Below are 20,536 nucleotides of genomic sequence, written 5' to 3'. Positions count from 1 at the left end.
ATTTATTTTAAAAATCATTGAATTGTGTTCTTACAAAGGATATATTTTATGGTATGTAAATTATACCTCAATAAAATTGTTAAAAATTTAAATTTTTATTATCATAGTGAAAGTTATATGTGGATAAATATATTTAAATCAAATTATCCAGAGAGGCATGTTAAAATTTACCAATATTTTAACATAATCTGAACTATGATGATTATTATATCATATTGAATTATAATATAGTATATATTGCATTGCATTGTACTGTCTAGCTACAAACAAAAAAACCCAAAAAGATTAAAATTATATTTGTGGGCCAAAGAAATATCTAAAAATTACATGTTCCATTAAAAGTGAAAAGTTCTTGTTGACATTTTTTCTTTTGAGATTGACACAAAAACAACTCTACCCAAAAGGAAAGCAGTCTCATTTCTATCCCACCCTAGGGATTCCCAGGTGCTCAGGGTGATCCAGGACGGAAAGGAGAAAAAGGCGAAGCAGCTCATCCGGAGGGTGAGGTGGGTGCCCCGGGGGACCCGGGGCCCAGAGGGCAGCCTGGAAGAAGCGGCCTGGATGGAGTTCCTGGGATCCCTGGAATGAAAGGATTACCAGGACCTAAAGGCGAACCGGTTGGTATCAGTTTCTTTAAAACATACAATCTACGTTCAATGTTACAACCTATAAAATATTTTTAAAGACATTTTATAAGAAAAAAATTAATGCAGATGGAATAGCTCCTTTGTAATGGAAATACCTGGTGAAAACCAAACAAATAAAGGTTTTAGGCCGTACTGGTTGCATTTTAGAAATGTACCATTAACGTGCCTGTTGCTTCCATTTGGGCCGCCGGCCAACGTGAGCTAGGTTTGAGGGGCTGTTAGCACATGGGGGCATCCCACTGTCGGAACCTCAGGTGGGACTCAGAGTTCCAAGTTAATGCAATGCCATGTTAGTAATGATTCCCTTCAAATGCCAACTGCTCTTTAATTCAAGACCTCTCCAGGACTGCGGCATTCACATTCACGGTCGTATTAACCTGTGTAAGGAAATACTGGGATGAAGCACTATCCAAACCTATTCCTATTGTCACAGGCCCTCAGCGGGGAGAAGGGGGACCGAGGTCCTCCAGGGGATCCTGGCATCCCTGGGTCCCCAGGACCCCCAGGACCAGCTGGACCACCAGGCTATGGACCGCAGGGAGAGCCTGGTCCAAAGGGCACCCAAGGAGTTCCTGGAGCCCCTGGACCACCTGGAGAAGCCGGTTGGTTAGTTTTCTTTCCAGTACTATTTTCCTGTGGAGTGAGGTTGATGGTTCCTAGGGTCAGTGAAACTGCCTCAAGACCAGTGGATGTATAGGAACCTGTTACTAATAAGTAGAATTTGTCAACTCATAGACAATGGGAAAGGACATATAGGACTAATATTAGCGAAAACTCTATTTTTTCCTGTTACTGAGCAGTTCAGCTAAAATATAAATATTTGGACAATACTAATCACTAACATGTTTTTCATATTCGCCATTGTGGTCAGAACATTATCTCAAGACTTTACCAACTGGGTAGCATTATTTCCACAATGACACAAGAGGAACTCATCAGAGAGGTTAAGAAATAGACTTTACAGAGAGCAAGGCCAAGACTCAAGCCCAGATCAGCCCCACTTCGTGGTTTGTGCAATATACTGTACTTCCTTCCTGTGAAAACTAGTTCCCCAATATAAGTATCCTACCAGTATTCCCCAGTATTTAAGCAGAATTCATGTTATCAATTCTTTTTAGAATAGGCTCTCTTCCAAAAGACCAGCATGTTGGGCTATTGATTAAAACAAGACTTAGACAATAATAGATGCTTATAAATATTTGTCAAATGACTAAGAAAGTTTCTGTGGACTAAGTCATCTTTAAGCCAGTTTTGACCTCTATGTAAGCAGAGACTATTTTTCATATTCCTTGGAATACGCCTGTAAACCCTTTATTATCATATCATAGGTTGTATTTTCCCTCTGAACCAAGAAAAGCTTCAATATGCACACTGTTCTCATGATCATAAATTTTCTTAAGGTCCTAGGGGAGAGTTCAGTATTTCAACACCAGTCCCAGGGCCCCCAGGACCTCCAGGGGCTCCAGGGCACGCTGGCCCCCGAGGTCCGCCTGGTGAGTATCCCCTATGCTAAGTCTGGTGCCTGGCATCAGGTGGCACCCTACCTTTCCTGGAAAAACACTGTCCCCACCTTAAGGAAAAAATATATTCATTGGCCCCCAAAGAGAGCAGAGAGCACAGGCCACTTTTGTCAGATGACAAGCCAACAGACAGGGGATTTCCTGCTGTCCTCAGAAGTTATTCAGATTATTCCCATTGGTGCTTCTGATTCCGAAAGGGAATTGATATAGTTACTTAAGAGGAATTCACGAGCAGAACAATCTTCATGGATTTGGATGGAGGAGCCAGGGATGTTGCCAGTGGTCACTATAGTTCCCACAGCTTTTCCACTGGAAACTTAACTCTTTGGCCAATATGACCTAAAACTTGATTTTGCGTGCATGGAGGGAGACGTATAGTTCAAGATATCTAGAAAATGTCTTTTTAGGAGTTAAATTATATTTTCAAAATTATTTGCAGTTCCATTGGATAGGAATGGGGAGGGAGTCGGGGTTATGGTAAAATAATTTCTTAATTTCCAGAACGTCTGGGGTGACATAGAAACAGACATTCAGTTTTAAGGCAAAATAAAGGAAAGTTGCTGATGTGGATGTGTGTGTGTTTTCAAGGTTTCCCTGGACCCCCAGGAAAATGTGATCCAGGTATTCCTGGGCCTGACGGTGACCCAGGAAGTCCAGGAATTGGATTCCCTGGGCCTCCTGGACCTAAAGGTAAGTTAAAAAAAATTTAAACATAAGTTTCATTGTGGATATTTATAAACTATAAATATATGTAATGACTAACATAGGAAATATCCATAAGATTCTATAAAATGATGTTTTCCCTCCATCTTAAGTGGGAAAAAATATCATACAATAACCTTAGGAAAAAAGCCAGAATTCACATTGATTTATACAATCTCGTCTCAATCATTTTCTTAAAAATGCATATAAAAAAACTAGAAGGGAATTTACCAAAGTGAGTCTCCTTGATGGTGCAATTATGAGGGATTCGTTCTTTACTTCTGAAGAGATGCCTACTTTATACATTCCTTTTATAATAAAAAAGAACCATTAAATCACACAGAGCTGATTTCCCTGTACACTCCATAATAAACTACAGAAGTTATTTACTTTTAGAAAAAAAAATGTTGTTTCCCATCAAAGGGGAAACTTTCCAAAGAAATGCAGGTGCCGAGACCTTGAAAAATAACCCACTGACAAGTGCACCCAAGTCCTGCCCAGGAGACACATGAGTAACCTCAGTCACTGGGCCATTCCATACAACTCCAGATTTTATAATAATTTCATGTTTGTTTCAATATTATTTAAAGTGTTTGTCGAAGTTTAATCCTGTTTTGATGCTTCACCTCTTAAGTTAATGTATCATCAGTGTTTATCACACATCGGTTCTGCCCAAACATGGGAGCACTGATCTCGATTTATGAGTATTTGAAATGAAAATCATAATCAGACTTTTCATGTGGTCAAAGAATGGCTTGGACTGTACATTCTTGAGTTTCTTGCCAGTGATCTCTGGAGTAACCCAGCCTGGCCCATGTGTGCCTAGCCCGTCTTGGACCCTTCACTAAGAAAATTGCATCCTCGCTGTGTCCCCTACAGAGTCACCTTCTGGAAGGAGACTAACCTGTGGGCACTAGAATAGCCTAAGAGCTCCTGGAAAGTGGAGGGTCAGAATTGCCCTGTTGAGCCTACTGAATCCCATGAACTAACTGTTAATTAAAAATGAGGGGCACGGAGGAGCTCTCTGAAGGCAGCTGTGATCCACCAGGGTTTCCTCTTCTGAACCACAGAACAGAAAAAATGAAGTGTGTGACTTCCTTCTCAGTTCTCCCGTCCTAAATGCGAGAGAGGAGTTAACGCACTACATTCGGCGGCTGCTATAGGGCATTAGGAAATAATTTTCTTGAGCAACCCATGGTGAGAAAGGCTAGCCAGATGCTGGAAATGCTTTATATCTTGATCTGGATCATGCTTGTAAAAATATATATACACACACATGTAAATGTGTATTCGGTTGTACACTGAATGTAAAATATGCTTTTTTTTTAAAGTTGGCCAAATGGTCAACCAAGGTCAGTGGTTTAAAAACAAACAAACTGAATCAACATTGTAGTGGTGCTAAACAACAAAAATGGAGAAGATAATTTTAAAAATTGGGAACCAATGTAATCTGATTTGGAAATGAATTTTTTAATTGCTAATTTAGCCGTTGGCTTTCTCATAGACTAATTGTACAACCTTTATTACTTTTTTCTCTGTAGGAGACCAAGGTTTTCCAGGACCTAAAGGACCACCAGGTTTTCCTGGAGAAATGGGAAAGCCAGGGTTACCTGGAGATCCAGGCCACCCAGGAGCCAAGGTCTTTGAGAATTAAAATTCATATTGAAATGGGGAACAGAAGGAGCAATTACAGTTAATCAGTTAGGATGTTCCTGCCAGTCAGGATGCTGGTGTGCAGAAATGGTCAATATACTGGTAGATGATAAAGATGGTGAATTTTTTTTTTAAATATATCTTTATTGACTTCAGAGAGAGGAAGGAAGAGGGAGAGAGAGAGAGACAGAAACATCAATAATGAGAGAGTCATTGATCGGCTGCAGGCCGCAACCCGGGCTTGTGCCCTGACCGGGAATCGAACCCCGATCTCCTGGATCCTAGGTTAATGCTCAACTGCTGAGCCACGCCTGGCTGGGCAAGATGGTGAATTTTTTTAAGTTTCTTGAACCATCCCTCCCTTTTAGAAAGGAAAATGAAAGGTGTTAGAGGACAGGTTTGCTTTTCTATTTCTCCCTTAATCTTCAGAAACACTCATAATATCTAAAATGGGAGGACTCTAGAAAGAAACATGGATGGCTACGAGCAAAACTCAGGAGCAGAGACATCTAGACTGTTTATGGAAAATCCCACAGTATTCTGAAAAAGCAGAGACTCTAATGAATTATAACATAATTTTATAGAAAAGTCAGCAACTAGAGTTGAGAAAGGAGAGTTGATGAAATGGTGATGACTGCGAAAAAAGGGACTTAGAACCTCCATAATGATGTTATTTTCAAGTAAATAGCCCCGAAGACCAGCCAGTAGTTAATAAGGGTTTAGAAACATTACATCGTAAAACTAATGTAATTTCTGTGTTATAGGGAGAACCCGGACTAGCCATGCCTGGAGAACCAGGAGCACCAGGCTTCCCAGGAGAAAGAGGCGATTCTGGGGAAAAGGGAGAAGTTGGACTCCCTGGATTTCCAGGTCACCCTGGAATTCCAGGAACTGGAGGGCTTGATGGACCACGAGGTACTATAGCAAGCGCGATTACTTTTCTCCACTGAGCTCAGCTAAAATGCAGCAAATTGAATGTGTAGGTGCTGTAGGGGTGAAAAAGTCTCTAAGTTCTAGATGAATAAATAGAATCTACGGGGCCTAATTATTTTTCATTCAACATTGTTGTTCTACTTTTGTTCCTTCTTTCCTTCTTCCTCCCTTCTTAATGAGTGTTCTCTATATAGGACATATTAATGGTATTAATTATTGGTCCATGTTAGTGGAAGGGGGCGAGTTACAGGGGAGTGATTGGGATAGCAATACTAGGACCTTGGGTTTTGGCCCTTGAATATATACTTGGACTCTTTTGCAGGGGATCCAGGGCGGCCTGGACCACCTGGACAAAAAGGACTCCCAGGAAGATGCACAGAGGGTCCCAGGGGACCCCAAGGACTTCCAGGCTTAAATGGATTGAAAGGACACCAAGGTAAGAGGAGGACCTTAAAAAAACAGTCACTAGATGGGCAAGTGACATGGGACTCCTGCTCTGCGCTTTGCTGTTTAACTTGGGGACTGTCCAGCAGCAAGTACTGACCACTCCTCAGCGGGAAATGGTATGAAACATAAACCTTGTTGTCATGGATTTGTTCAGTGAGGACTCACTCAAGGGGAGTGGCACTGAACGTGTTCTGCAAGTTCAAGACTGAGGCACAGTCCTTAAGTGCAGTCCCAGGATTTGCCTGCAGGACTAGAAAATAGATCTTAATTCTACATTTTATTACTTCATGAGTCATTGAAACAGACAATGCTAAAGCCAGAAGGGATCTTAAAATTTTTATAGGAGGGGACATAAACCAACCAATCAATCAATCAATCAATCAATCAGTCCGATAAGTGTGTGGTTTATTTAGCCCCAAAACACAAAGCTAAATATTTGCAGCCATGAAATATTTCTGGAGTTGATGGGGGAAGCACTTGCATGTTTATTCCTTAATTTCATTCATTCATTCATATATAGGCAAAAAAGGTGAAACAGGACTAAAGGGAGACCCAGGGGTTCCGGGCTTGGATAGGCCAGGACTTCCTGGAGAACCTGGACCCCCAGGAATACCAGGTCATCAAGGCGAGATGGGACCACCTGGTCAAAAAGGATATCCAGGAAATCCAGGATCTTTAGGGCCACCAGGTATTTTCTTGTGCTTTTATTTATTTATTTTTACTTTTCAATTACAGTTGACATATAATATAATATGTATTAGTTTCAGGTGTACCACATAGTGATTAGATACTTATATATCTTATGACGTGATCACCCCGATAAATCTAAAACCCATGTTACACCATACATAGTTATTATGATATTATTGGCTGTATTCCCTATGCTGTACTTTCTGTGAGAAAGCTACCCCTCCAGCCCCCACCCTGAAGCCAGGCAGTTTAGTTGTTCTGCGTATGTCCTGGGCGCCTTTTGAGCTGCTCCCTCAGCACTGGAGCCCACAGGGAGTGAGTCCAAGTAACCCCCTGTGTGGGCCCTGTGAGAGGACTACCCGGGACTCCTGCAACCCTCCGTCTCACTCAGCCACAATCCTCCCTGGTTTTTACAGCCAGAAGTTATGGGGACTTCTCTTCCCAGCACTGGACCCCTGGGCTGGGAGGCCTAGTGTGGGGCTGGGGGGCCTGGTGGGGGCTGGGACCCCTAGCTCCTCAGGGGGGACCTCTGCAGCCAAGGTAGCCCTCCTGATTTTTAGCCACCACGTGTGGGTGTGGGACCAGCCTGTTCTGTGTCTCCTCCCCTCCTACCAGTCTCGATGTGGCTTCTTCTTCATATCCTTAGTTGTAGGACTTCTGTTCAGCTAGATGTCAGGCAGTTCTGAGTGATGGTTGTTCTGCAGTATAGTTGTGATTTTTGATGTAGTTGTGGGAGGAGGTGGGCACAGCGCCATCTCGGTAGAAAGAAGCCACGAATCTGTGCTTTTATTTTTCTTCTACCATTTTCTTTCGCCTGTTCCTTTTAAGGCGGTTGTATAAACTGGGCATAGGCATAGGCTTTCACCTCTGTACTTCTCTTTCAGTCAGTGTACGTTTTTCCTTCTGAATTATTTGTAAGGGGCTGGAGGGCAAGGAAATGGTGGTGGTGGGATGATCACCTTTCCCAGTTGCCTAGGCTATGACTATTTTTGCTGTGTGATCCCTTTTATATGTTACTACTAAAACATATTTGCTAGTATTTTGTTGAGAATGTTTACGTCTATATTTATAAGGGAAACTGGTCTTTTTCTTTGCTAATGATGTTTCTGCCTGGCTTTGGTATCAGGGGAATGCTGGTCTTATAGAACAAGAGAGGAAGTGTTCCCTCCTCTTGTGTTTTCTAGGAGAGTTTGTGAAGAACCAATATTTTTTAAACATTTGGTAGAACTTGCCAGTGAAGTCATCTGGTTCTAGGCTTTTCTTTGGGGAATTTTTTAAATTACTAATTAATTTCTTCATTTGTTATGGGTCTAGTCAGATTTTCTATTTCCTCTTGAGTCAGTTTTGGTAATCTGCTTCTCTCTAGGACTTTGTCCATTTTCTCTGGGTTATCTAATTTGCTGGCATATAGTTATCCATAGCATTCCCTTATAATTTACTTTATTTCATCACTATTTTGACAGTTTATACATTTGGGAAGAATATTCCAATATTCTGGTGGCATAGGACATCATTGACCTTTCCTCCAGAGAAGAACCCAGATTAACAACTTAATCTGCACAGTGTTTTGTCATTCATATGACTGAGCTATTGCCATGTGCCAGCACTGTCCCCGGCCCTAGCGACACATCAGTGGACAAGAGGCCACCTCCAACTAGGGGGAGAGACAGTCACAAATACATTCGTTACGAGTTCAACTCTAGACAACAGCTATGAAGGAAATAAAATAAGGGGATATAACAGAAATTTACTGGTCATGGGAGGAGAAATGGTCCAAAACCTAAACATATTCTATTCTTATCCACAAATGTGGTCTGTTACAATGACTTTCATGCACGTGACGTAACAGAGACTCCTAGACGAATAGGGTTATTTTCCTATCTACAGAAAACATTCCTTCTAAATATATTTTATTTTATGGGGTATTTGCTTTCTCATTCTGTGTGTGTGCTGCTTTGTGTTACTTGTTTCTACAGGGGAAAGAGGAACAATTGGGATGATGGGCTTTCCGGGCAGCATTGGCCTTCCAGGGCCTCCTGGGACCCCAGGCTCCCCAGGACAGAAGGGTAAGTGAGGGAGGAAAGAACAGCAAAATAAGTTATATTTCGTTCTTTGAGGGGAAAACAGGTCTGAGAGAACCATGTATTTGATTTTGCTGTTTCCTGTGTTACCTTTTCCCCTTTGAATGGGATCATGTTTTTCCCCTGCAGGCTGTTTTGGAAAACTATGAAGGCCTCAGCACTGTTAAGTGTTTGGGCTTATTTGTTTTTATGGTAAGCACTGTTAACTTTTGAATCTGTATGAACTACTTGAGAATTAAGGAGCTGCTGTGGTTACTCCTGTCTTACAGGCAGCTTTGGAATTCCGGGAGCAAAGGGTGAGAGAGGACCCCCAGGAGCCAAGGGGGAAGAAGGAGCTAAAGGCCCCCCCGGGCCTTCTCAAATATCCCACTCACCAGGGGACAAAGGAGAACCAGGCCTCAAAGGTACGGACTGCCTTACATTTGGAACCAGAACATCAGAGCTGATTCTGAGACTAAGAATTATCCAGGCCCTGAAGACAGTGAGGGGCAGTGTTTAATGTCCTGTCCACAGTTCCGCAGCCAGTTGGTGGCTCAAGCCTGCATTAGAACTGGGTCTCATGTGCCTTGCACCATAATAGGTTGCTTCTTTAATGCATAACTTTTTATTTCTAAGTCAATTCTGCATTTTGGTCTGACGCTTTTAAATTTTCACTAGTCAATTTTTAAATCATAAGCCTCAAAACCCCTATTTGCTAAGTAAGGTGAAAACTGAACCCTTAGGAAGTGCCACATAAAACCTTCCCTGGCAGAAACGGAAACCTCCATCCCAAATTCCACTGTATTCCATCAACTATCAGGATCAATTTTTCTCATTGCATCCAAAAACTGCTTCTCACTCTCAAAATCCTTTGGAGACTAATTACTAAAAAACCCACACAAAAAAACCCACAGTGTGTTTAATTGAAAATTAATGCTTTAGAATGTTGCTGATTGTTAGCTGTAGCTATTAGGCTAAAATTTAAACACAATCAAATTATTTCAAGTTATCTGAGCACTTTCTGTGACAGTTTTTGCTATATGATCAATATAGCCAATGTAAAACCAAATTTTAAGAAAGCCTACCTTATAGTCTCCTTGACCAATTTTAATCCCAAGTAATTTTAGAAAAACAGAGAATTTCTCAGTAAAATGATATATTTGCAGATCAAACTTCCATAGCAGGGAAAAATAAAGAAATATGTGTTTTCAGTCTCAAAACTGAATTAAGTTTTGAGTAATTTGTAACATATTTTGAGAAGTGAGATTGTACTCAACAAATATTTTTATGCGTAGCACATAAGGATGTAAAATCTAAGTAAAGATTTGCTAATGAATCCTGCCCAGGGTGCTGTACACTACAAAGACTAGTGGCCTTTCCCAGGATTAGGAAGGACGTCACAGAAGTGACATTGGCCAGGATCTGGAACATGACTGATTCCAACTAATTTGCCAACTTAAAAAAAAAAAAAGGATAATCATTAGAAAAATCAATTTATAGAAAGGTGTTTTTTCCAAAAAGGATGTAAAGCCCTTTTGGGTAGTCACTATTTAATCTGGTGTCAAAGACATAGTTTCATCCTGGGGGCAAACAGAAGATTGCACTACATTTTTTGCAATGAATTAGAAAGTAACATGAATTTTATAAAAATCTCCTAGAACTGATCTAAGCCAAGGTGTGGAAAAAAAAAAAAAAATACTGCCACAAAGGTCCAGTCCTCATAAACTGTCTACATGGACACCAAGTCAATGGGTTATTCTAGATAATCTCAGAAGTATTGGGAACATTTTGAAAAGAGTATGACTAGCATATCAGCTCCTCCATAAGCTAAAGGTTGGCTCTAACATCATGAATTCACAATGGGTACTAATTTGTAATTAAAGAATTCCTTTTGTAAGGTGCAGAGAGACACATGCCATTTCTGTGGTTCTAACAAAACTCTTTTACTCACCCAGAGTTCGATGTGCATGAAAAAATGTCCTCTGTGTTCTCTTCTGGCCTTTCAAATGCAAAACCAAGGAGCAGAGGTGGAACAAGAGAAAGATCATGCCATCGAGGCCTCCCTAACTTAAATACAACCCACTTTTATCTTAATTTCTGACTCAAAGACACCCTCCGCAAATGGATGAGATAGCGAGGGTGCAGATAAGCACGGCTGTGGTCCTCTCCTGAAGGAGTCTGCGCGGGGGACTTAGGTGCATGTATGAAAAGACAATTCGGAATATTTTTGGTCAGGAAAATAGTGTGATCAAAGCCATGTTTTACAAAAGCAGGATGGTGCTGTGGGAAGTGTAGGAGCTCTCCAGCCTGCAGAGCGGGGCTCAGATCCCAACACTACCCCTGATGGCGGTGTGACTCTCGCTTAGTCCATTGACTTCTTAGGGTCAGTTTCCTCATCTCTACACTCTATCCAGAAAGGCTCCAGGACAGACTGAGATTGCCTGCAGGTTAAATAAGATCATGAACTGAGAATAATACCTGTCATACGCTGGTTACTTAATACGCCACAGTTATAATAAATGGACTGAGAATGGGATCATCTAGACAAAAATATGGTCTTCTGGCATTACTAAGATAAAACAAAATGAAACCATATTTAGGCCATTAATTCTTATAATGTCTGTCTGAAGTGTTAACATTATGATACTTGCTAGTTTCTTTGAGAGCTAACTCATGCCAGCCACAGTGCTAATGCTTTACACATTTTCTCAATTAATCCCCTTTTTAAAAAGATATATGTCCACATCTACCCATTCTCTTAACAAATATCCTATATTCTATTATAATATTTCATCCATTTTAATCAAGATGTAGATAACTCTGTAAATATAGGATTTTAACCTGTATTTTTAATACATTGTTTTAACTTTAGGGTTTGCAGGACGGCCGGGTGAGAAAGGAAACAGAGGCATTCCAGGGTTACCGGGTTTAGATGGACTCAAAGGGCCACCTGGGCCACCAGGACCACCAGGTATAGCGGATTTGCTAATGGAAATAAGAGGTTTTAAGTTTTCCTAGATCTAAATGGAACAAAAATGTGTTTCTAGACTTACTGGTATGAATACGAATTCCACTCCAGTAGTCTTCCCACAGAAATCTGCTTCTAAATCAAACCAAAACGAAGGTGTGTGTAGTCAGCCTGTATTAACTAAAAATATTAACATACACAAAGTTTCATGTTTGTACTAAAAAATTTATTTTGAAACTGTTAATATGTATTGTAAACTTTACCACAATATTATAATCATAGAAGAAAATCAGATAATGCTTTTTAGAGGTTTTCAAATTTGCCTCTTTCTATTTTAAACAGGTTATTGAGTTGGCAAAGTAATTTTTAAACAATTAAAGTAACCCCTTATTCTCTGTGATCCTATCAATAACAAAGTATATTACATGGCAATAAAATTTCAGTACAGAAATTTATTTCTATCTGGTCACAGGGGGCCCACTCTTTCCTGCTGGCCTTGGTCCTAGGATGATCTTGGTGTTCAAAATCCAGGCCTACTAATTCTAACTTTATCTAATTTTACATTTCTGGGTCCTCAGTCTTCTCCTTATATGAAAGCAAAAGGCAGCTAGCTAGCTGGCCTGACTGCTCTGGACACATGCATTCATACAAGCAACAAATATTTACTGAGCACCTGTGTCCAGAAACTATGCAGGGTGTATGACTGTTTATTTGCTCTCAAGGCCCCAGAGGAGATCCTGGAAGCAATGGGCATCCTGGAGAACCAGGCCCCAGTGGAGTGCCAGGAAGCATGGGGAACATGGGGGTGCCAGGTAATGTGTAAGATCCTGTTAAGAGCTAACAAGCTCATTATGAGTCCCAATTCTAGATTTCTTGTGTTATTTGTTCTGACTTTCCACATCTTAGAAAGTTGGTGTAAAACAACTAGGTTTATTTCAGACAAATGTACTATGTGCAACTAGAACACCAGTGAGAAAAAAGTAAATATTTATATTGTGTAAAAGTCATCCATTATGACTACCTGATACATTAGTGATACTGAAGAGTCAACTTCCTAAAAGAAAGGTGGTTTGTGGAAAGGGCACTACAAGATCCCTGTGTTTACCTACTTTATCTGATTTCTTTTCTAATTTCAGGATCCAAAGGAAAGAGGGGAACTGTGGGACTCCCAGGTCTCCCTGGAAGACCAGGCCTCCCAGGTATTGATGGTCTCCAAGGAGATAAGGGAGAGCCAGGTTATTCAGAAGGTACAAGGCCAGGACCACCAGGACCTAAGGTATATAGGCCACTGAAGTATTTGCATTTCGGAGTGAGTCTTTTAAATACCAACTAGTATATGGATTCAGTGTAGGCGGAGAAAATTTTAAATATTATTGTATTTTCAGTTAGTTGTGTTTTTTTTTTTTTAATCCTCTCTTCACAACTGAGGAGCTGTCTACTTCTTAATTTATTCCCACCAGTTTCAACTCCCAAGAAACTCTCATCATTGTCCCTGCAATTTAAGTGTGCTGCCAGAAGGAGGCAGTGATCAGAGGCTCACGCAATCTGACAGGGCAGTGTTTGTTTTTCCTGTGATACAAAGTAGCCAGTCTCTGCTATGGATTCATCCCACACAGACTTATAAAAATAAATTTCCAAACCTTGTAATCAAACAAACTTGATTTATTAAACTATGATAAAAGATATAAGATAAAATAACTTTAAAGCATCATCAAAAAGCAAATAAAATCCTAAGATACGTACATTTATCTTAATTATTTCAGAATTTTAATTGTTTTCATTCCATTACAGAATGAAATTACAGAATTTTATTTTGTCTCAATGTTCTCCGTGCTTGTGCTATTAACTAGAGGTTGCATTTCAAAGCCCTTGCTAGCATGTTGTACCAAGTAATAACCAAATGTTTCCATGGGGCTCAGCTGGTTTTTTTAGGGTTATTTCCTTCCAACCTTCCTGTGTATATGTACAATAAAAGCCAGAGCTAGATCAATAGAGAATGATTAATAGAAATTTCCATAAGCAGGGGTTTTAACATTGGATTCCACGTGCATCCGTAAAGTCTGTGGGACACCAAGAAGTCTGCTAATCTTCTAAAATTGAATGTAAAATGAATGCAATTCATTTTGGGCTGGGCCCCACAAAACATGTAGCAGTCCTGTTCCCAGCACCTTCTACAGGGTTGGCACCTAGCAGACACTCACTATGAATTGCCACCTAACCAGCTAAATAAAAATGATAATCATAATGAAATAAATGCAAACAAACATAGTTTCTACTTAATTCTGATAACATACCCTGCTTATATGAGAATTTTAAAGGTGTTTGACTGAATTTAAGGGAGAACCAGGATTGCCAGGTGTCATGGGAAAGAAAGGAGAAAGAGGGCCACCTGGGCCACCTGGATATTCAGGGCCTGCTGGGCCTGACGGAGCCCCTGGACATCCTGGAAGTCCCGGCCACCCAGGTGAGCATCGTCTTCACAACTCAGAGCTGGAGGCATGACACCTAGCATGGCTCTCACCTCCTAGAATCGCCTCTGTGGACAGAAAGCAATTTAGGCTTTTGTACTATAATTGCTTTTATTCAACTTTCATCTTCAAATTCTGAGACACTAAGAAACAGCAAATTTAATCAGGAGGAGGCTTATTTACTGATCAGCCAGTTTGGTGAACTGAGGATCTAAAAAGCTGCTCCTGTAAACAAAACTTCTGAGGTGCTGCCTCAAGTTGTCCAACCTAAAGACATGAAATGTTAGTCCATTACCCAACCTTATGATGGTTGTATTAGTCTTCTAAGGCTTCCGTAACAAAAACACAAGACAGAAATTTATTTTCTCACAATTCTGGAGGCTAGAAGTCTGAGATCAAGGTATCAGCAGGGTTGAATCCTTCTGAGGCCTTTCTCCTTGACTTACAGAGGGCCACCTTCCCCCTGCGTCGGTCCTCTGTGCCTGTGCCCACATATCCTGTTCTTATAAGGACACCAGTCATATTGGAGTACAGCCCACTCCAGTGACCTCATCTAACTTAATTGCTTCTTTAATGACCTTACCTCCAAGTACACTAATATTCTGAAGTACTGAGGGTCAGGACTCCAACGTATAAATTAGCAACAACTGAATTTAACCCATAACACTGTTGTGATTTTATTTTTTCTGGCATGTCTCAAGGTCGAACTTTGGCTTTCTTTCTTTTTTGCTTATAATTCAGGTTTCAGACTTTGTTTTGCTTTACTGAAAACAACTGCTAAGCGACTGGGTTGCAGCTTCAGGTCTTACCTAATGATACTATTTTAAATTATCTTTTCAACACTAAAAGGTCCCTTGGATTTGCTGCTAATCCCCAAGCAAAGCAATAAATCAGATATCGAGTGGGCCACATGCTTGCTGTATGCACAGCTTTGAAAGTGACTCCACACTTTGCTGTGCCTCTCTAGGGAAACAGCACCCAACACAACAGCCTGAGGTGACTGAACACCAGCGCGAGCACAGGTGACTGACAACCGACCATTTCAGCCAACGTTGTAACCATTTATCTTTTGGTGTGTTTTTTCCTTTCCCTCTCTCTCCATTCATAGGAAGGCCAGGTCCTGACGGTGAAATGGGGTTGAGAGGAATGAAAGGCTTCCCTGGATTCCCAGGAACAAAAGGCCCTCCAGGTTTCCTTTCTCTCCTTTGTCTATTGCCCTTTCCTGAGGGAAGTAGTCTCCCCCGAATTTGAACTCCCCCTTCAGCTGTATCCCTGAGCCACAACCGCTCTTTAGAAGGCAGCTTCCAGTTACTCATCCTCAGGCAGAAATGCATCGGTATTTACACCTAATTCAGAGACCTGCCAACCTAGACATTCCCAAGTGGTCATCCTCGTGATCGTATCAGTCTGTTCACAGTGTTCCTTGTGAAGTTAGCTTCACATAACCACGGTTCTGAAAAATAAACACCTGTACCAGAATTATGCACATCTGGCACATGAGGCCATTGATCAGAAGGAAGGCCTCTCTTTGAATGGCATTTTTTCCCCAGGCCCTCCAGGACTCCCAGGAAATCCTGGACCCATGGGTATGCGAGGTGACCAAGGATGCGATGGGATTCCTGGTCCCCCAGGAGAAAAGGGAGAAGCAGGTACGATTTGCTCACTGTCTTAGATTCACTAGTTTTATTTTGCATGAAATAATTAGTAATTAATAATTAATTAGTAACTTTTCACTGCTCTAGAGATTTTTCTCTGGCAGAATGGATGGTCTTTATTGTGTTCTGGGTGTGTGATAATTAAAATTCCTTTTCTTGTCAAAGGGAAACTGACCAAGCAGAATAAATTATATCTGTATAATAAAATTAACCACATATAAAATATTAATATGCCAAAATTACCTCCTTCAGGTTTTCTGGGGGCATATCCAGGGCCAAAAGGGAAACCCGGTGCTCAAGGTAAGCAGCTCTTCCTTCCTGACCCTGGTGATTTGATATGGTCAAGGACAGAGTCTAACATTATGTGCTTGAAATATAAAATAAACTTAACATATGGAATTAAAGAAGCACCAGTGGTAACACAGGGTATTTATACTGTTCGTATTCAGATAAAAACGCTTAATTATTATCATCACAACAAAGTGAATGAATTAGAAACTGATCCAATTTGGGGATTTCCTGCTCTGAAAGTCTTTAAAAATAAAATGACTTCTTATATATTTGCTCTGTTGTTGCTGTGGCTTAAATGCACCCGTCACTTCCTCAAAGGATGAAGGTGGGGATGGGTGGCTTCTCACTGAACACCTCTCTCTGCTCTGCTGAGGTGCGGTCATCACGCCGACCCTTTCCCACTGTGTTATCTTCAGAGGCCTGGTTCTAACCCCCAGAGCCAGCCTGTGGTTCACGCTCCGGCTTGTAAATTCTCTTAACATCCCGGACCTGACATTTTACTGAGCATGTCGTTCAAAGCACACAGGCGTTTTTGTCGGACAGGCTGCCGTTCTGACTTCCTCGTGCCGGTGTCTCATGAGATAAGCAGCTTGACTTTTTTCTTTTTGTAGAGAAACCTGCCAGAAGAAATATTAGCTTATTTGTGCCTTTTATTGACCCTTCTCAGCCATAGGGCCTGTGGATAGCACTATTTCATTAGCAAAGATTAGCCTAAATCCTACTCACAAGAACCAGCAAGAAGTAGCGTGATGCTCTGAGAAATTCAGAGGGGCAGGAACTTGCTCTTGCTACCAGCTCAGCTGTGAACATAGACAAAAGCTGTCCTTTTCTGTTTGTTTCTGAATAGTGTGATAGTCCTTTTGGTGGAGCTTGATGTCCCCACGTCTCTCACACCCTCCCCCACGAACACGAACACAAAGGCTTTCCCAGTCAAGTTCCCAGTCAAGTTTTAGAATTATGGCCCAAAGGAGAATTTCTGTTCATTTTCCTGGGCTAAGTTCCCAGTTTAACTGTTTGGAATGAGAAATCCTTAGCATTTAATTGGAAATAACATTTGATATAAGATGATCACACTTTAAATTTTTAAAAAGCCTCGAAAAATAACAGATAGCCTAATTCTCTAAGTAAATGATTATGCGCCTCCAATCCCTCCAGGATAACTAAATATGGAGAAGAGCTCGTTGAGACTTGGAAGGTATGAATCCTTTTCATTAGTTTATTCTCTCAAATCTTAAAAAAGAAACCATATTGTAAAGCAAGGAGGAATTTGAAAGGACTTGGAGTATACAACCCAAGACAGCATCTTGGCGCCTCAGACCATTGCCAGACCGTTGGGCAAATACAGCATTTCACAGCGCAGAGTGAGCTGAAGTCATCTAAACACCTTAAAAGATAAATTGTGGGCATGAAAGAGCTAAAGACCATGATAGACGAAGGGCTAGAGAGCCGCCATCCGCCCATTTTACTTCCACCGGCTCTCTGGGTCTTGCCCTCGCATAATTTCCCGGCCTCCCCTGTGCCACCAGCCGGTCCCACCCCTCCTCTCCATCAGATCTCTCTCCTGCCACTTGCTGTTTCTAGAATCATACAAAGATGGGAGAGAGGAGGAGGTTTATTTTCCATTCCTACAACATCTTCCCTTCGCGAATGGCAAATTACAAGTTCTTGAAGGTTCTCCGCGATTAAAAATCTCTCTCTTCAGTTGCGACCTTGGGTGGTGGGGGGTCTTCTTCGGTGAATCCAAACCTCCTGCCGCATCATGCCTCGTGGAGGAGGGCTTGCCACGTGGGGGAGAAGTAGCCAGAGGACAGGGCCGGGATTACAGCCTTGCTGTCCCTTTGTCTGGATTGAGCCGGGCGACCCCTCGAATGCACATGTCATTGCCAGGAAGCTTAGCTTTGCACGCTCTGCTGAGTCAGACCAGCACGTTAGACCTGGCACATGCTTTTCCATCTCGCTTTTCCATTTATTATCTCACTGGATCCTTAAAGAACTGAGCTAGGTCAGGTCCTACCTTCATTTTCAAAGTAAGAATGTTAAGGTGAAGTGGTCTGTCAAGATCGAATGGCTAATCGGAGGCAGAACTGAGTCGAAACCTATATTTCTTTTACCAGCATCATATATATATATATGGAATATTAACATGTTTAAGCAAAGTGTCTACGTTATTAGAGATAACCACACACTCTAACTCCCAGTGTAGGGGCATTAGGAAAACTTATAAAACCTCTCTGTTTGCAGGAGCAAAAGGAGACAGAGGAGCCCCAGGCTTGCCCGGCTTCCCTGGCAGGAAAGGGATGGTGGGCGACGTTGGGCCGCGAGGACCCCCTGGAGTGGCAGGATTCCCAGGGCCACCAGGCTTCCCTGGTGCAGTCATCCATGGCCAGAAAGGAAACCGAGGTCCACCAGGCTCAAGAGGAGACCCAGGTAGAGGGTCTACTTTTAAATACGTTAAAAGAATGAAAACGATGTTTAACATCAGGAGCTTTCGCCCTCCCCCTCGTGTGCCCTTGTTGCTTCTTTGCCCTCCGGTCTTCCCCGTCTCCCCCCACCCACTGGTTCCCAGACAGAGCGCACGAAAGCTGTTGGTATTGTTGAGGCCGACTGGCCTGTCTGCCAGATTAGTAAATGCCAAATTAATCAGCCTAATAGGGAGAGATGCACCCACCCACCCACGAGCTGCTGCTCTGTGTCAGGTACCGGGCCAGGCACAGTCCTGCTCGCACAGACCTTCGTCAGGGAGAAACGGTTCTCGCCCTGCACCAGGCGCCTCACTGGTGGTGTCTTCTTCTGTCTTGGCCACACACCCATCATACTCCCAAAGGGGAGACTGCTCTGGGTAACGGCCTGGTGCAGGGTTTGCACTTCCTTCAAAGAATCACTGACCCGCCAAGCTCCCTGATGAGCAGCACTTACGGGCTCTTTGTGAATTCAGGTGAGCCTGGTCCCCCCGGACCACCAGGGAGTCACGTCAGAGGCATAAAGGGAGACAAGGGATCTATTGGCGAGCCGGGCCCAAGAGGCCCACCTGGAACCGTGGGAGACCCAGGGCCACCGGGTCCTCCGGTAAGTGTGGGAAATCATTCTGACTTCTTATATTCTTCCAAATCGATTGCCAGGATCCCACATACAAGAGGCAATAAAAGTTTCCCATCTGTGGTGCTTCTGTGCCGAGCACTCGAGAGAAGACAGAGCCCAGAGGTCCAAAGAATCAGAGAGTCGTAAGCGTTGGACGGATTTGGCCTCTAAGAGGCCTCTAAAAGTGTGGCCCACGTGGGACCCTTCTTTGTGTCATTCCTGATCTCTCCTTGTTTTGATTTTAAACAATTCCAGTGATGGAAACTTCAAAAAACACCTAGGAGCTTGGGATCATTCTAGAAGACAAAATAATTTTTCTCTGTTAAAATGCTTTCGAAGTTATGTGCGCTGTCCCCTAAAGGTCTATCTATTCTCTCCCCATGACATACTTTCTAGTGTTTGTAAATACCTGCCATTTCCTTCCAAATACAGAGTGAGCAAAAGTAGGTTAATAATAATAATAAATACTCTAACTAATTAATTAATAGTGATGCAAGAATAAACTCTGTAAACCTACTTTTGCCCACCCCTATATTTTCTCCACCAATAAATACCTGTGTGTTTCTTCCAAATTCAATTTAACCTTTCATCAACCAACCCTGACTCTATTCTGAATATGTCCTAGGTTGTCAATCTCTCTCCTAAAAATGCAGACCCTGGACAAAGAGCATCCAGGAGTGAGAACTCAGGGATCTGTGGAGAGCCTGGAGAAGGGGAGCCTCACTATCCTGACATCGCCACTTTATAATCCCACCTAAAATCCACGCAGGCTGCTCGGCCCCCAGGACACCATCATATGGGCCCACTGAGCTTACGGTCAATGAAAGCCCATGTGCCTTTTCCTCGGGAGCTGCTACTAAGTTTTCTTACCCTGTCTGTTGTTTACTTGAGACTTAAATGCGAGACTTTCCCTTTTATCTTTCTTAGATGTCATCTTGTTCAGTTAGGCTCACGCTCCCGGTCTACTGATCTCTCCCAGCTCAGCCCCTCGCTCGGCGCCTCGGCATCTTCCCAGCCCTCTGATTCCTCTGTTTACATCGCATTCTTGGAAGCCGATGAGGGCATCGGAGTTCTGGGTCAGGAATCATGTTGCTCTCTTAAGATCTCTTGGTATTTGGTTTCCAAAATCTACCCTTTTGAAACCTTTTTTTTAATTTTTTATTTGGAGAATTAGATATCTCCCCTTCTCCAGCCTTAGGTATCTCTCATGTTCTCCGCGATTCTTTGAAAGCGGCAAACACTGACCCTGTGATCACATCAAAGTTCTCCCAGGGACACTGGGCTGTGGAAAGTCTGGTTTAGAAATGTGATCGCTCTTAAATCTCCTGGGGGCTCCGAGGTCTCGGCTTCTACGTTGGCACTCGAAAGGGAATTCTTCTCAACGGATGTCTAAGCTGGCAGAGTGCCTTCGCCAGCTCTCTCCT

At 42.2% G+C, this 20,536-nt stretch overlaps 1 protein-coding gene across 1 annotated transcript in view; it reads left to right on the top strand.

The window, feature by feature from the left end:
- COL4A3 (collagen type IV alpha 3 chain) overlaps positions 1-20,536 on the top strand; it is a gene marked incomplete at its 5' end in the record, with an annotated part of 107,774 nt that overhangs the window by 75,006 nt on the left and 12,232 nt on the right. The window contains 19 exons of the mRNA XM_081142862.1: positions 435-617; positions 1,081-1,249; positions 2,048-2,140; positions 2,756-2,857; positions 4,411-4,508; positions 5,287-5,437; positions 5,778-5,891; positions 6,423-6,590; positions 8,569-8,658; positions 8,943-9,077; positions 11,525-11,623; positions 12,343-12,432; positions 12,757-12,896; positions 13,958-14,084; positions 15,197-15,277; positions 15,639-15,737; positions 15,996-16,043; positions 18,276-18,461; positions 18,970-19,100. Coding sequence (XP_080998988.1) covers positions 435-617; positions 1,081-1,249; positions 2,048-2,140; positions 2,756-2,857; positions 4,411-4,508; positions 5,287-5,437; positions 5,778-5,891; positions 6,423-6,590; positions 8,569-8,658; positions 8,943-9,077; positions 11,525-11,623; positions 12,343-12,432; positions 12,757-12,896; positions 13,958-14,084; positions 15,197-15,277; positions 15,639-15,737; positions 15,996-16,043; positions 18,276-18,461; positions 18,970-19,100 — 2,304 coding nt within the window. The remainder of the gene's footprint in view (positions 1-434; positions 618-1,080; positions 1,250-2,047; positions 2,141-2,755; positions 2,858-4,410; positions 4,509-5,286; positions 5,438-5,777; positions 5,892-6,422; positions 6,591-8,568; positions 8,659-8,942; positions 9,078-11,524; positions 11,624-12,342; positions 12,433-12,756; positions 12,897-13,957; positions 14,085-15,196; positions 15,278-15,638; positions 15,738-15,995; positions 16,044-18,275; positions 18,462-18,969; positions 19,101-20,536) is intronic.

This window comes from Miniopterus schreibersii (genome assembly GCF_964146895.1).
Source record: "Miniopterus schreibersii genome assembly, chromosome: 7".
Lineage (NCBI taxonomy): Eukaryota > Metazoa > Chordata > Mammalia > Chiroptera > Miniopteridae > Miniopterus > Miniopterus schreibersii.
Note: the sequence above shows the minus strand (reverse complement) of the source record. Positions and strands in the feature narration are given on the sequence as shown.